Here is a 16,467-nt window from a genome sequence, read left to right on the forward strand (position 1 = left end):
AAACAGAGGAAGAATGAATAAAAACACAAGTGTGTAAAATGAGGGGAAAATCAAAATATTGATGGACAACTCTAAATGTTCTAAAGCATGATGCAAATGCAAGTGCTTCCCAAATGCCTCTTAAATAGCAAGTTCACCCAATAAATATCATACATCTGTGCAGCAAATATGTAACAGTGCAGTATTTTCAGCCTTCAATAGTGGACAGATTGTATGATTCTTTGGCACATTCCAGCAACACATATTTCATCTGTTTCAGAATTTCTTATGATCAAAATAATTCTGACAAGTTTACCTTTGAATTTTTTTCACTGTTTCTACTTGTGTGTTCTCATTATAATGTACTTGTAAATGAGAGATGTAGGTGGGTATTTTAAGATTGGGTGTACAGCAAGGATATGGTAGCTCACTGCTCAGGAAGAACCCTGAAGTTGAGAAAATAACTAAAGTTTAATGAAGCGGGCTTCAATAACAGTGACTTGGAAGCATATGCTTTGGATTGTCCTTTGAAAAGATGCTGAAGGATCAGAAGAACTCTTTTTTCTTTTTTTTTTTAAACTTGTGCACGTGCAAAGTGACAGTTAAAAGATGATACGGGAAGAGATGATAAAGATTAAAATAAAGATACAACTGCGGGTAGAGATTATAGATGTTTGAAAGTGGGGTAAGCCACAGTGCAAAACCCTCTTTTATACAGACACAGTGTGTCTAAACTGGGTGTTGCAGTTACCCCAGTACAAGTCTTGTCCGTATAGACAGGCCTGTATTTCAACATGATGATGATAGCTTTATTCATTGCATAGCAAGATATCAAACAGAGGCCTTCTGTGTGAAGACGAAATACTGATCTGAGAGAGGACAAGCAAATGTTGTATCTTACTGTTCAGATGGGAATTTGCTACTAGGTCTGAATTGACTTTTCTCTGTGTATTAAGACTTTAGCTAGATGGGGAAGGCTAGGGGGAATGGTCTCCTATAAAGCTTTAGCTAAAGTATGCTTATGTAGTGTTCAATCATAGTTCCTGCATTGCCAAAAAAGGATGGGAAAAATTAATACCTTCAATCATATGATATGCCTCTTTGTGAACTTTTTTCAAAGAACATGCCTTTTATTGAGGCATTAATACTTCAGTATTAAAACATGCTTGGCCTGTTCTTTATCTTTCAATAAACAAAACTACAGTAGTAAAAGGCTTGCTTTCTAGTCTATGAAAGTTTGCTAATTCTTTGAAATTCTTCTCGCTCAAGTTGCCTTTGATTTCAATGGGAGCTGCAGGATTAGGCCTAAGAAACAAATACAGCTTTCCTTGAAGTCGATTTTAAAATTGTAAATCAGCTTCTCCAAGGCCATTAGGCTTAAACAATGACTTTTTTTAAAAAAAGGATTGGCTCTAAAATTTTGCCCTGTAGCTTTAATGTTTTATATTCAGTTCATCCATTAACAGTGCTATTTTTGAAATATTTGGAGGAAGTTTTCATTAATTTTATAGCAAGTTGACTTCAGATACCAATGCCTTTTTCAAAATAAATTGATTATAATGGAGGAAATAATTAATCTTCTTTGTTTTCATGTTGAAGTGACAAAGCTACAGTGGCTATGTGCAGAGCTGGCTGAAACTCAGGATTTCTGGTTTGTGGGAAATATTGGTTTTGTTCCAGTTCAGATCAAAAATTGAAACTTCCCAGAAACTGGAAATTCCATAAGTTTCATTTTTGGAAACACTGACACATGATGTTTCTGAAACAAAATATGATCTTGGATACCCCAACAGCTGCTGACTGAAATTGATGTGATTAGCAGTAGTAAAACTGACAAGATTTTCTGAATAGCGGCTGTGAAACTGACAAGAATCCTGTAAATTTCAGTTGATAGCTGCCAGCGCTTGCACTTTTGTGGCAGCACTGCTCAAAAACCTCTCCTAAAAAAATGATTGAAAGTATTTAAGTGAAAATATTGCTACATACCAAGCTGATGTGACCCGCTCAATAGAACTACATCTAATCCATGACCCGATAATTTATATTGGAACAAAGGGAAGATAACGTCAATCAAGGAAGTGCGTGCTTTAAAAAAGTAAACTGTAAAGTCTTAGAATCAATCTGGGAAACTTTAAAAGATGATCCAAAATGGATGTATGGGAGCGCTAATTTTGTGCTGGGAGTAACTTCATGGACACAGAATTGTCCAAGTAGAGTGACTTTTGTAACACTTTGAAGAAATATAATAGGTATTAGATAGTGAGAGAGAATAATATGTATTATTGTAACACTTACAAGCTCCACTCATGAACCGGGACCCCATTGTATTAGGTGCTGTACAGAACACAAAGACAGTAAAGGGTAAGCTTTGCCAACAGAACCGTCACACTTGGGAAGTTCCTGCCATGCCACCTTTTATGTGGGCCCAGCGGGGCTTCTCGGACACTCTGGCTGCTACTGGAAATAACAGTAACTTAAATCACTGGTTATATTGGAGATGCTGTGAGAAGTGATGACATCTGGCATTAGCACACCATTGCTTGTGGCAGTAATTTTATATGTGGCCATCAAAGCTTTGCCAACACCAAACTTGGGATTGTGAGTAGACTCTGTAAGGCATAGCATTTTCCCATACACCTGCCACTGATTGTGGCAGGAATGGAGCCTGTTCAAGCCAAGTTGGGCAAGTTCTTAACAAATCAATTTGAAAGCAACATGACTCCAGTCTGAAACTTATCAGCCAATCATTGCTTCTCCATGTCTAATCTCTGAAAGGAACACTTCATGGGCAGATAGCATTTTTATGGCTCTTTACACGTCACTGTAATTATGATCAGAGGGGCTCACATGCTCTCTTTTACTCCATCGGCGGGTTAAATTCACAAGAAGTGGTTTGAACCTATGTGTTTAAAAAGACAAGACAGTAGTGGACAAGTCCTGGTTTATGACTAGGGCCAGTAGGACCTCTGGCAATACAAATAACACACGCCACAAGTGACTCCTCACCATCCATTTGCATAATGGCTGCAATGTGCTGTTCTCCAGCTGGTGCAATAGCATAGGTTAGCCATGCAAATCCAGAATCCTTAGCCTCCAGGAAATTTTAACATAGTTTTGAACAGTAAGGCTATATCTACACTGCGCACCTAACAACAGCATGACTGTGCCACTACGGCCATGCCATTGTAAGGCATGTAGTGTAGCCACTCTTTGTCACCAGGAGAGAGCTCTTCTGATGACCAAATAAAGCCACTCCCTACGAGGGATGGAGAGCTGTCTACACTGGTGCTTTTCATCATTAAAACTTTTGTCATTTGGGGGTGTGGTTTTTCCCCCCATACCTCTGAGCAACAAAAGTTTTAACGCTAAAAGTGGAGTGTAGACAAGGACTAAGTGTGGTTGCAGCCTGCTTTAGCATCGCTGGTAGCTTATGAACATGACGTTAGAGACCTACTTGTCCAATAATAAAGCTGCTGCTTTATTTAGCTGCTGTAAGGAGAGTAATGAGATCAGATGAATGAGCATTTGCATCACGTTTGGTTTTTATTCCTTTCTTTCTCTTATTGGGAAGAATGTTCAGTATGCTGATATTTTAAAAAAAATCTTAGCACTTAATACATAGTATTTAAAATGTATTTCTTTTGCATAGAAAGTTGAAAAGAATTATGCTTTTGAGATCCCGGATGTTCCAGTGAAGTCTGACTACCTAGAAGTTAGGTACCTGGTGAGTAAAACTAATCTGATTAGAGGCCACATCACTGGAATAGTTCTGTTGAACTTAATCTTATTTAAGTACATATATTAACATAATTTTGTCCTTATTTATGGCTACACCCACTTCACAACGTGTAAACTAGTTGCTTTTTATTTTTAAAATTTGTCTTTTGAAGCTTATTTAACTTAGTGTTTTTTGTTTGCTTGTTTTCCTTATATCATTGATGTGCTGGCCAGTCCCTGCCATAGCTAGTTAATTACAATGAAACTAAAAGTGAATAACAAATTAAAACATTTTAAATCCATATATCATAGATCTACTAAAGCTTTCTATATATCTCGGTGTTAGCTGCACTCCCCAAAAAATAAAACATCAATGTTAATGACTTATTAATTATGGAGATATCTATTCCTGATTAGTCAGGCTTTCTTTTTCATTTTTTTGTTTACTTTTGTGCCATTTGGGCTCAGTTAAACAATGTATTTGAATATGTGTAACTTTAAACACCCACAGGGGACTGTTTTCAAGCCTAAAATCAGGCATATGCTTAAGTGCCTTGTGATAGCAGGACATTTGTGTGTAGTCAGTTTAATCATTTGTATTGGTCTTTTATGAGGCTCCTTGGCAAGAGAAACTTTCTTTAGAAATGAGGGAAATGGAGTGACAGACCCACAAGTTCCCAGCAGGACTCTGGGACAGGGATAGTAACAACAAATTTTAATCATTTAAAAAAAAAAACTGACAAGGTTTCAAATTGACAGTGTTCCCTTCTAAATACATTTTGTTAATTGCTGAGAAGGGGACATTAAAGGCACCATCTTAATGCATTCAGCCACTTTGCAGGGATTAAGGTCATATCTGAAGGGTGAAGTAAATGCATGTTAGCTGCCCAAAATGCTGCTTTAGCACTTCAGGAGCATTCTAATCTTATTGGTCTGCAAACAGTGGCTGTAGCTGGAAAGCTGTCAGATGCATAAAACAATATAATTAACTTGCAGTATTTACTTAAGCAGTTTCTATATTAAAAATGTTGAGTTATGTGGGTCATGGCTGATACCAACACACTCTTGTTTCCTATATGGACACAGATTTTGGCATTTACATTTTTGGATCAATTTCCTGGCTTATGTGTAGGCTTGCTGATTTTCCTTTTTTTTTTTTTTTTTTAAATATATAATTTCCACAGATAATATGGGTTTATTTTTAAGGATTTTTTTTTATTCTTTTTTTCCTATTTAAATTTTCACAGTTGGGGAAAATTAAAGAAGAGGCCAGACAATTTTTTAATTACAGTAGACCTTGAGTTTCAAAAAGTTAAGCTTTATAAATCATGAAAACACAAATTGTTAACATCACATATCAAAATATACAGAGTAAATATCTTTAAGTCAACAAACCATACCTGTTTTTACTTTTCATTCACTAGTTTGTAACAAGCCTAATTTAAAATTCAGTGGATTCTGACTCTAAGTTCTCAAGCAACATTTTTCTTACTTTTCATATCGGTACATTTCAGTTGTTGTTATTGATGGGAATACTTTTTCATTGGTTTGTGTAAGGTCAGTGAAATTGACGTTTGCAGATATTTACTGATAAAAATGGAATCCACCAAAACCTACTTATGCAGAGTTTTGTTAAAACAATAGTCTGATACTTCTTGGGTTGCTATAATACATTCTGATGTGATGGAGTTTCACTCATGTGAAACTGGCACATTTCAGATATGGTTTAGTTTGTTTATACTGCTGCTTGAGCATAATATGTTGACATGCCCTTTTTTTTTTAAATAAAATGACATCCCTTTCTTTTGATTATGTCAGGCTGAATTCCCCCGGCTTCCTCAAGATCTGAAAGGAGAGACGTTTTCTCATGTATTTGGAACTAACACTTCTAGCCTGGAAGTTCTCTTGATGAGTAGGAAGATCAAAGGACCAAGCTGGCTGGAAATAAAAAATCCACGTATGAGGATTTGCATGTCAAATACTTAATAAATTGCTGAAAAATAAATTTGGAGGGGGATGGTAGATGAGTTGACCAGTACAGTTCTATTTTGTCAAATCTTTTAGAAGTTCTTGAGGGCAGTATTCTGAGAAGCAATGTTTAGATTTCATAAACAGGACCTATTAGAAAGCAGTTTATTTTGAGAGGCAAGCAAGATTTGCTTAATTGGTCTCTTTTCAATGTTGACAGCTCTTGAACTGATTTCTCCCCTCGCTTCCTTCACCCTTTCCCCCCAATTCTGTACTCTCTGTTTTGTGCTCTTTGGGACTTGATCCTTCAGAATGTCACTTTTTATACAAAAGTGGGCAACGGCACCACAGTAGTAAGGTAACTGGGCTTCTTGTGATACCCCCCCCCCTTAAAGAGGAGAGGGAAGGAAAAACTTGATTTGATTCTGCGACCAAATTTCTAAATGGTTCTGAGTGTCCGTTTAGCTCCAGTAATGCCTAAATTCCTGTAACATTTTACACTGTGGCAATCGCCATGCTTGGCTCAGAGACCGTGTTTGATCATAAGTGTTTAATTTTAACTTTACTCTGAGTTCTGGAACTGTTTCTGGGTAACACCCAGTACAAATTACTCCATCAATAGTTTATACAAAATGACATGGTTGGAAACACCCAGTGTGCTTTCAACTTAAGTCATTGATTGAGTGTTTGTCTATGGGGATCCCACTCTGTGTGCATGTGCACCTCATACACATTCAGAATCTTTAAACATTAGTGTCTCTGGAGCCATGCCTTCTCCCTACATGTCTTCATGCTCCCAGCAACCACAGGGCATAAAGGGCAGAGCAGCTGCAACCATCTCTTAGTTCTCTCTTACCAGCTTTGGCAGTGAGATGGAACCAGGCAGTGTCTGCCTACTGCCCTGTAGTCCGTTCTCTATCCTTATCTAGCTTGTTAGGGTTAATTCCTTAAATGTCTCCTGTGTTTTCTTCAACTTTTTCTTTCTTTGTTCTGTGTTTTTAAAAAACACCTTATTTTCTCTCAGCACCTTGTGCCACAACCACTTAAAATAGCAGCTTCAAATCCTGCCCATCTTGTGACTGGCTTATTCCCCTTCTAGACAGTTTGTTTTTGTCTTGGTGAGAGCCTTGTACCTAATTGATGCTCCATCTGCCAGTTGTCTGTTCTCCAGAACAAGAAAATTGAGAGAGGCTAAAATTGTGTCTTCTGGAGCAGCCTGTGAGGAGCATTTCAGACCCACAAGAATGGGCATGGAACTCCAAGATGGGACTTTCCACCTCTTAGTCTGTGTGCTCCCATGATATCCAGGATGCAGCTGCAAAGGCTGGTATCAGTAAGAAGTCAAATTCGGGACTGACTGGCCAAAAGCCTTGGTAGCCAAAGACATGCTCAGTACTATTAGCTGCTCCAGCAACAAAGACAAGTACTGCCTCTTCCACACAGAGCTAAGGTAGATCAGAACATTGGATCAAATCTGGTACTGATCTTACTTCCTTGAGAAAGGAAAAGTTGAGAGGCCTCAGGAGAGCTATTTCTTTTACATTCAGTTCTTTGGAGGAGAGTGAAGTCCTCATACTAAAGGGGCAAGTGACACTGATTCAACTTTCTTCTTGGCACTGAAGGGCTCTGAGGCTACTCTGGTCCCTACATCTGGTACGGATTCCTACAAAAAATTGAAATAGTTCCTCAGTTGATAGTGTCACGAACTGTTCTGGTTATTGCATTATTGGTGATGGAAGTTATCTCTTCTCCCATACCATTTTTGCTGTTGAGTGCACGTCATCCGGCACTGACTCAAATGTCTCAGCTCCTGGTACAGACGTTGCCTGAGAGATCAGCACTGCAGATAGAGGAGACCTTTTCCTGACCATACTTTCTTCCCCATCCAGTGCCGCTGGGAGCCTTCACCTCATCACTCTCCAAGATCAGGAGATGATTCATTCCTCCAGTCCAGAATCCCTCATTTCAGAGCCCCAGCTTACCCACCATGTGGATGGCATATGGCGGAATCAAAGTCTCCTGTATGCATGTCCTCCAATTCTCTCTAATATCCAGGATGATATGGAAAGTCTGAATGCAGCAGATCCTGATAGTTCCTTGTTGGCTGAGGCATTTTTGGCTAATGGGTCACTTCCAAATGTCAACTCAGCCTCCAATAGCAATTCCAAACTGTTCAGAAATAATATCACAGGACAACGGTCACATTGAACCCAGACTTGAAATTGTTACACATGACAGCTTGCATGTTGGCTGGGTTAAGTGCCACTGACAGAGACTGTTTGTTATATGCACAAGAAATCCTGTGGTGAAGCAGGAGTCCCTAATGAGTAATGAAAAATGTACTCCTCGCAGGTGAAAAGATTTTCTTTTTGGGCAGCCCAGCACAACCTTGATCCATTTGGAGATTCCTGTTACCAAGATCCTTAATTATATCATCCATCTACATTTTTCTGGATTCTCATTCTGTTCAGTTACAGTCCCACCTTGCAGTAATTTCGGCATGCCACCCACCCAGAGTCATGTTTGTTTTTTTCTTACACTTCTGCATCCAGATTTTTAAGAATTGCTTCCCGCTTCCCACTGATTTAGGAAGCCACCTCCCAAATGGGATCATAATATTGTCCTTTGAGGACTCCCTTTGAACCCTCTTCTGAATACTCTATACCACCTTACTCTCAAGATATCTTTTTATCATCCCCACTGTGTCAGACAGAAGGGTCCGTGAACTCCAAAGTCTCACGGCCAACCCTTCTTGCATAACATTCCACGAAGATAAGATGGTTTTGAGAAGCCGTCCTAAATTTATTCCCAAACTCGTGTCAGACTTTCAGTTAAATTAATATTAGTCTCCCTCTTTTTCTTCCAAAACCACACACTTATCCAGAGGAGAAGAAACTTCATATTTTAGCTGTAGTGAGGGTCTTGCTATGCTACCTGACCAGGACAAAGCCCATTTTCAGCAATGCCCCTGCCTTTTTTGTTGTTATAAGTGGTGATTCCAGAGGACATGCCATTTTTTCCTCTGAGATTATTTAAATGGATCACCTAGCGTATTTCATTTTTCTGTCATATGGCTGCTGTTCCTTTTCCTCTAAATATCACAGGTCATTTGACTAGAGCTCAGGCTTCAGCAGACAAGGAAGCATCCCCATTATCTCAGAACTGCAAGGCAGCCATTTCAAATAGTCCTCTCATTTTTGTTAAACATTATGTCCTTGACCTGGCTGCAAGATCAGATACCAAATTTGGGAGGGCAGTGTTAAAATAGCTGATTAGTTAGTGGTAGTCTGGACTCCTCAGTTCAACCTTCCAGATAGGACACTGCTTGCCAGTCACCTAGAGGTGGTATCCACATGGACAAATGTTCAAAGAATTAAAAACGTTACTTATCTTATAGTAACTTTGTTTTTTCATGATGTTTTGTCGGTGTGGATCCTACAACCTACTTTTCTTCCCTGTTTTTTCAGAATCTCCCTTAAATGGAGATTCTGAATGAGCAAGGGAACTGACTGATGGTTACGGCTTCTCTGCCCTTGGTTAGGGGACACGAGGACAAGCAGGGCACAGACATTTCAGTGACATTTCAGTTTCACTAATAACCTGGTATTCAGCTGTTAGATGAGTTTCATCTCACAAGCATACTTAAAGGGATATGCATGGACAGAACAACTTGGAGTGCCAGTTATTGTAAGGTAACCATTTTTTTTTTCTCCTCATGATGACCTTATCATTCTTGTAAGTGGCTCGTTTGTTTCCACAGAGCCCTTGAGTCATTCAGTCAGTTGGTGTAAGGTGGAGGCAACGGCCCTGAAACCTGACTTGGTGAATGTAGTTAAAGATCTTCCTCCTCCTCCTCTTGTGATCATGTCTCTCAGCATGAGGACAATTCAGAATGTGAAGACTCACCAGCATGAGGTAAATCATCAGTTTTGCTGATGTTTGATTTTTTTCTATGGCATATGCTAAGTAAGAATTGGTAACTGGAAAAACTTCACCAACCAAAAAGCCTTGATTGTGATGTCTGCAATAGACCTGATTCTGTGGATCTGATTCCGCAGTGAGATCTGTGCAGGTGAACCCCTCTGTGGGCTGATGTGTCCATCTGCTCAGAGCTCATTACAAGATCAGGGTCTCAGTTTGTATATAAAATTTTGTTCTTTTATGGAAAACACCCCAAAATGCAATCTTTGGTTATAGAAGACTAAATAAATCTTTTTCTTTTAAAGAAACACACAACAGATTATACACACCCAATAATGTGGCTTTTAAGCATTATGTATTCTGGGTAAAATAAAGGATTGCCTCTGATAAACAAATTTTTAAAGCAGAATGGGAAACAGATTTAAACTCTCATACTAGCTGTTATGCTGCCGCCACTTTTTATTCATCAAGATAGAATACCACAACAATAGACTCTTGTCATAACTATAAAGGGAAGGGTAACCACCTTTCTATATACAGTGCTATAAAATCTCTCCTGGCCAGAGGCAAAATCTTTTCACTTGTAAAGGTTAAGAAGCTAAGGTAACCTCGCTGGCACCTGACCCAAAATGACCAATGAGGGGACAAGATACTTTCAAATCTGGAGGCAGGGAAAAAGGCTTTGGTCTGTCTGTCTGTGATACCTTTGCCAGGAACAGATCAAGGATGCAAGCCCTCCAACTCCTGTAAAGTTAGTAAGTAATCTAGCTAGAAAATACATTAGGTTTTCTTTGTTTTGGCTTGTAAATTTGCTGTGTTGAAGGAATGTGTATTCCTGTTTTTGTGTCTTTTTGTAATTTAAGGTTTTGCCTAGAGGGATTCTCTGTTTTGAATCTGACTGCCTGTGAGATTATCTTCCATTCTAATCTTAGAGTGTTTCTTTTCTTTTTGTTCTTCTATTAAAGTTCTGTTTTTTAAGAATCTGATTGTGTTCTTAGGGTCCTAAGAAACCCAAGCTAGTCTGTGCTCAAGTTGTTTGTTCTCAAGCCTCCTCAGGAAAGGAGGTGTAAGGGCTTGGGGGGATTGCTGGGGGAAGAGGAACTTCAAGTGGTCCTTTTCCTCGGTTCTTTGTTAGAGCGCTTGGTGGTGGCAGCCTACCCTAGTCCAAATGCAAAGATTTTGTGCCTTGGGGAAGTTTTTAACCTAAGCTGGTAGAAATAAGCTTAGGGGGTCTTCCATGCAGGTACCCACATCTGTACCTCAGAGTTCAGAGTGGGGAAGGAACCTTGACAACTCTAGACCAGTGGTGGGCAACCTGTGGCCTGGCCTCATGCAGCCCGTCAGGGTAATCCACTGGTGGGCCACGAGACAGTGTTTACATTGACTGTCAGCAGGCATGGCCGCCCTCAGCTCTCGGTGGCTGCGGTTCACTGTTGCTGGCCAATGGAAGCTGCAGGAACCAGCGGCCAGCACGTCTCTGGCCATTGGTCAATGTAAACACTGTCTTGTGGCCTGCTGGTGGATTACCCTGACAGGCTGCATGTGGCCCGCGGACCACAGGTTGCCCACCACTGCTTTATACTACCCACTGTAATTAAATGCTTTAAACTTTATATTTTAAACATGCTAACAAGTTGTTCTCACCATGTTAACTTTCTAAAACCTGCATTAACCAGAATAAAGTTCCAAAAAAGCTAAAGCTAATACTGACCTACTAGCCTGTAGTACAAGATACCAGTATTGATTATATGTGCAGATTATTTGTACTGTTTCCAACAAACTCTTTTATTGAAGCTGGTCAGAAACATTCCGGCAAAGTGTTTTTTGTCAGAGTTTGGCCAATTCACGAAAATTGAAAGATTCTGTGGAGAGCAAGTTCCAACGGAATCTGCCAGCTTGCCTGCCTACCTCCTCAACAGCTGGTCTCGTGGCTTGCTGAAGAGCCTGCTCTTTCCAGGCTTCTGGCTCCTCAGCAAGCCGAGTGCTTGTGTCTTTTTGGCACCCCAGAGTTCCTGGCACTGAGGCAGTCCTCCTAGCAGAGTGTCCCAGTGTTGGGGACAACAAGCTCTGTCCCCCCCATTCACTGGCGCTTCATTTTCTATTTGCAGAAAACGTCAAAATTTTGGAGTTTTGTTCCAAATCTGAACAAAACTCTGTCTTGAAATACCAAAATCCTTCATGAAGCAGAGTTTCCTCTCTCCACCCAGTTCTGTATTTGATATCAAAATCAAATAGTAGTATTTCTTGAATGGTGGTTTGTGCTCCTTAAGATCAATAAACAATGCTGAAGACTTCAGCAATTTGCAGCTGCAATTCACGTAAAGTAGGCGATTGCCTTTTTTGAAAAAGGAGGAGCAGTTGGAGAAGGCTGTTCAAAAGAGAGTGGAGGGATAGAAGGAAAGGGGTAATTTGATACTGTTAACCTGATGTAAATATGCAGAGGCACATCAGTGTGTTTATTATCACAGTATTTCTCATTTCTTGGTGTAGGTCATGGCTGTTGCAGCTCTAGTCCATCAAAGATTTTGTTTGGATAAAGCACCTCCTCAGCCTCCTTTCCAGACACACTTCTGTGGTGAGTATCTGGACCAGGTTATGGGTAGAGCAATTTTAAAGATTTGCTTCAATAACTTCACTTGACTCTTTTTAATATCTATTTTTAAAATCTTTATTGGAAAGAAGTACAAGCGAGAATTTATATGTGAACAGCGCTTTCCCCACTGTCTGTCAGCAGTAATGGTATGATGCCTGAGTGGTGGTGGGGAGAGAGTTAATTAGGTGAGGTGAATAGATTTTTTTTCACTACCCAACGGTTTCCTCCTTATTTTTAAACTTAGTTGATATTCCATTTACTTGGTAGAAATCTTAGGGTTTTTCTATGAAGGCAAAGTAACCTCCCTCCAAATATCCTCTGCCTCTTTCTGTCCTCTTTCTCCTCTCGCTTGTTGCTTTTTTTAAAAAAAAGTTTTTATTTAATTTAAAAACAGTTCAGTCTTTTAAAGTAAAAGTTCAGCTAGAAGTGGGCCAGCAATAGCTTCATTCAGTTCCTTTTTAAAAGTCTGAACTGAGATCTCAAGGCAGTAATATGAAATTAAGAAACATGAAAACTTAAAAGATGCACAGTTGAGCATGTGGGTGTGATCAACTGTATTATCAACCCAGAATGCCTTTATGTAGCCCCAGATCCCAACTGATAGTCATGCAGAGTTTTGGATGCCCTTAGAGGCAGGGGTCCAGGAGCTAGCATGTAAACTGCAAGTGCTCCATGGCACAGTTTGAGAATGGGGCTAATGACATATAATTAGGGTTTAGGCTTGCAAGGAATAGATTTTTATTGGTAAAGGCTGATAAACATCAATTTCACCACTCTCACAAATGACGAAAAAATATTTCCATCGATGATGATCAAAATTTACAGATAGGCAAAGTAAGAAAAATACTGCTTGGGAACTTACTAGAGTATGATTTATGGATATTAATTTGTATATTTCAACACGGGATGTTGACAATTTGTTTTAACAGTTACAAAGATTTAACTTTTTGAATCTCAACATCTACTGTTAAATCATTTTGCCTGCCCCTCCTCTTTTTTTCCTGATTTTTCCCTCATAATTTCCCACAACTGTGAACATTTAAATAAATAAAAAATAGAAAAAATGCTTAAAAATATACCGATACTATCTTCAATTATTAAAAAAATCTAATTCTGCCAACCCTACATCTAATAGTTTACTTTTATTGGATTTATTTATTGCTAATTTCTTTTAAAATAACTACCACTCTGAAAAACAAAATCCATGTAATTTTAACTCAAAAGCCATGGCAGAGTTTAAATTTCTTTAAACATAGCTGAGACTTCTATAAAAAAGAAGTCCCTGTTAAAAGCAAGATGTTAGATTAGATTGTCCTCTGCTTGTCTGTTCTTGTTCAGTGACAACTCAATTTCCATCCCAGAAAACTAGCTTTTTAATCAAGTTTAAACTCTTAAATTTAGTTTTAGAGTAGATAGCTTCATTTTAATTCAGTTGTTGAGTCTTGGCATGGTTTTGACTTCATTTTGTATCTTGTACAGTGCCAAGCACAGTGTTACTACATAATAAGATAAAGGCGGCATTTCTTCTAGACTGTTGGTCCAAAGACTCTTAGATAATCTTACCCAAAAAAACCTTCTAACAAATGACATTGTTTTTCATACCATATGCTCAAATGAGACCAAACCACTTATGATTTCTTTTGCAGTTATTTCCAAACCAAACGATTGTATTTTCCCTTATGACTTCAAAGAAATCATTAAAAGCAAGGTAATTTATTTTCTTAACATTCAGAATAGAATGCCTTCTGAGATACTGCCTTTGAATTGTGGGGGAAGAGTTTTACATGGAGCAGGCTAGTGCACTAGCTTTCGTCTCTGAAAATGTACATTCAAATCTTTACATCATCTTTGAAAACATACCTGCTGATCTGTCACTACTTATATTACAAAACTGTCATATAATTTGGCACAGTTAGCAGTTCAGAAGGTTCAGGAAGAATGTTGCAGGTAAGATTTGAGGTACATTGGCAGAGCTTTGTGCGGCAGTTTACATTGTATTTTATTTTGTTATACTTATTTCAAGCTGGTTGTGTTAGTCTCTCATTTTCATGTGTGGTAAAGTCCATCCAAATTTCTTTTCAAAAATCCTCTTTTCATTTTAAAAGAGGCTCTAAAAAGGTTGGCAGAACAAAAATGTAACCTACTCTTTTTGTGTGTGTGATATTAAACCTGTGGGCAAATGTTATGTATATCATATGTAGCACTGTCATGCTGTTCCTGACTCCTAGCAAGATTCTTGAAACACTTGTACCCGAAAGCAAAACAGAAAAGGGTATGTGAGAAAAGCTTTCTGTAGTCTTGTGCATGAGAACAAGAAGCCTTTAATTATGAAGGAAAAAACTCTGCAGTGGTTTATTATTATTGTAGTCTTGTAACTCATCAGTGAAGGATCGGGTTTTTATTTTAAACTTTTAGTATTTATTGGGTCATTGAAACCAGGTACTCCCTCTTGCTCCTCTTAGAACGCTAACGTAGAGATTGCTGCAACGGAGAGAACGTTGCTGGGTTTTTTCCTTGCGAAGATTCACAAAATTGACCCAGATATTATTGTGGTAAGTAGCTATTAACTTGACTTTTTAATAGATAAGAACTAAGAAATATGTTGACTGGGCAGATGTTAACATAATTCTTGGTTTCTTTGTGCCCTTAAAGCTTTTACATTTATTTCACTCTGCATCATGATTTTAACTTGCTTTAGTGGTTATAAAATAGAGCAGGTGTACATACTTACACATGTGATATTGAATTGCTCTTCAGGAGTATGTTGTAGCCCTTATCACTTTAAATATTATTAAAAACATAACGACCTTCCTTAATTTAAAAAAAAAAAAAGCTTTTGGGTTACCAGAGAAGGTGGAATATTGATACTTATGGGTCTATTCATCATCTGTCCAAATACTCATGTAATTTCTGTTAATGTCATTTGGATAGTTTGATACCAAAATCAAGACACAAATATATTTTTTTAAAAATCCATCGGTCAGTTAAGTTTATTTTGTGGAAAAATAAGCCTTTCTTTGTACTTGATAAATGCTTTATATGGGAAATGTGAGATTTATTTTTCCCAAATTACTGAAGTGAGCAGTGCTGGCAAAATTAATAATGGCTGGCAACAAATATCCTCTTTAATAGTTTTATAATTGTTGCGGAAAGACTCTCTCAGTGAAAATGCTGATATCAACACTTCAAAATTTTGGATACTGCAAGTTAGGTAACTGAGTGGCCTGATTTTTCAGAGCTAAGCACCTGCAGTTCCCATTGACTTAAGCCTGGTGCACAATGACCCTTCTTTAGGGGAGCAGAAAGGTGTCTTTTAAAAATACTTCTGCATTCCCACTTCCTGAGTTGTGCTGTGTTCTTTCTGGTTTCAGCTGAGGATTGGGACTAGTACCTTCAGGAAACAAATGGTTATGTTTCTCTTGCATTTCTGAACTTTAAAAGGCATTATTTAGCTATGTTTGATTTTAAATATGTAAGAACTCTGCCTTTATGTACCATGCTGCATGGAATATGGTACAACTAGGATACCATGAATATATAACTTACATCAGTAGTTGGAGGGTTTTATGAGTGGAAGGAGAAGGAATTATTTAAACATGTCTTCACATGTGGTTAAATAGAGAATTTAAATTGAGATCTGTCACTAGCTGTGAGGCATGAGAATGAAATTGAAAGAACCTGTATGAACTGTGAGCCAATTATAATGAAACAAAGTTTATTTCAGTATTCTGCTGAGCAGTGTTGTTAATGTCAGGACTAATGAGTACTGCTGATGAATAAATTCCCTTAGAATTTCCAATAAGAGGTATGCTGATGATGCCATCAATTAGATTAGAATTCCTTTGCCCTTTATATATTTTTTTTAAACACATGAAAGTAAGTCCTTTAATTTGCATTTGTTATAACCTTTTTCTGTTGCTTTCTTCTTGTGGCAAGGGTCATAATATTTATGGCTTTGATCTGGAAGTGCTGCTGCAGAGAATTAATGTGTGCAAAGTCCCTCACTGGTCCAAGATAGGTCGACTGAGGAGGTCCATCATGCCAAAGCTTGGGGTAAAAGATTGCTTAAGTCTCTCTTAAGTTCTTTTACATTGCATGTGATTAAAATGAATTAATTTAGCTAATGTATTTTGAATGCCTCTCTGATGTATTTTGACTGTTGGTCATGTTGGATTTCTTGCATCCCAGTTCAGACATAATGAATGTTTGTATGACTATTTTATTATAGTAATAAGCTAAACTAATTTTCAAGTTAGGCAAATTTAGTTTACATTTCTCAACTAGATGGT

General features: G+C 38.3%; 1 protein-coding gene across 5 annotated transcripts in view; it reads left to right on the forward strand.

Annotated features, from left to right (window-relative positions):
• The window catches only part of POLA1 (DNA polymerase alpha 1, catalytic subunit), a 359,222-nt gene that overhangs the window by 42,197 nt on the left and 300,558 nt on the right, over positions 1-16,467 (forward strand). For all 5 annotated transcript variants that reach the window (XM_048863346.2, XM_048863354.2, XM_048863383.2 and 2 more), the window contains 7 exons: positions 3,629-3,703; positions 5,515-5,653; positions 9,425-9,579; positions 12,076-12,160; positions 13,825-13,886; positions 14,641-14,730; positions 16,115-16,231. In XM_048863346.2, the coding sequence (XP_048719303.2) occupies positions 3,629-3,703; positions 5,515-5,653; positions 9,425-9,579; positions 12,076-12,160; positions 13,825-13,886; positions 14,641-14,730; positions 16,115-16,231 (723 nt within the window). The remainder of the gene's footprint in view (positions 1-3,628; positions 3,704-5,514; positions 5,654-9,424; positions 9,580-12,075; positions 12,161-13,824; positions 13,887-14,640; positions 14,731-16,114; positions 16,232-16,467) is intronic.

The sequence above is a fragment of the Caretta caretta genome, chromosome 1 (genome assembly GCF_965140235.1).
Source record: "Caretta caretta isolate rCarCar2 chromosome 1, rCarCar1.hap1, whole genome shotgun sequence".
Classification (NCBI taxonomy): domain Eukaryota; kingdom Metazoa; phylum Chordata; order Testudines; family Cheloniidae; genus Caretta; species Caretta caretta.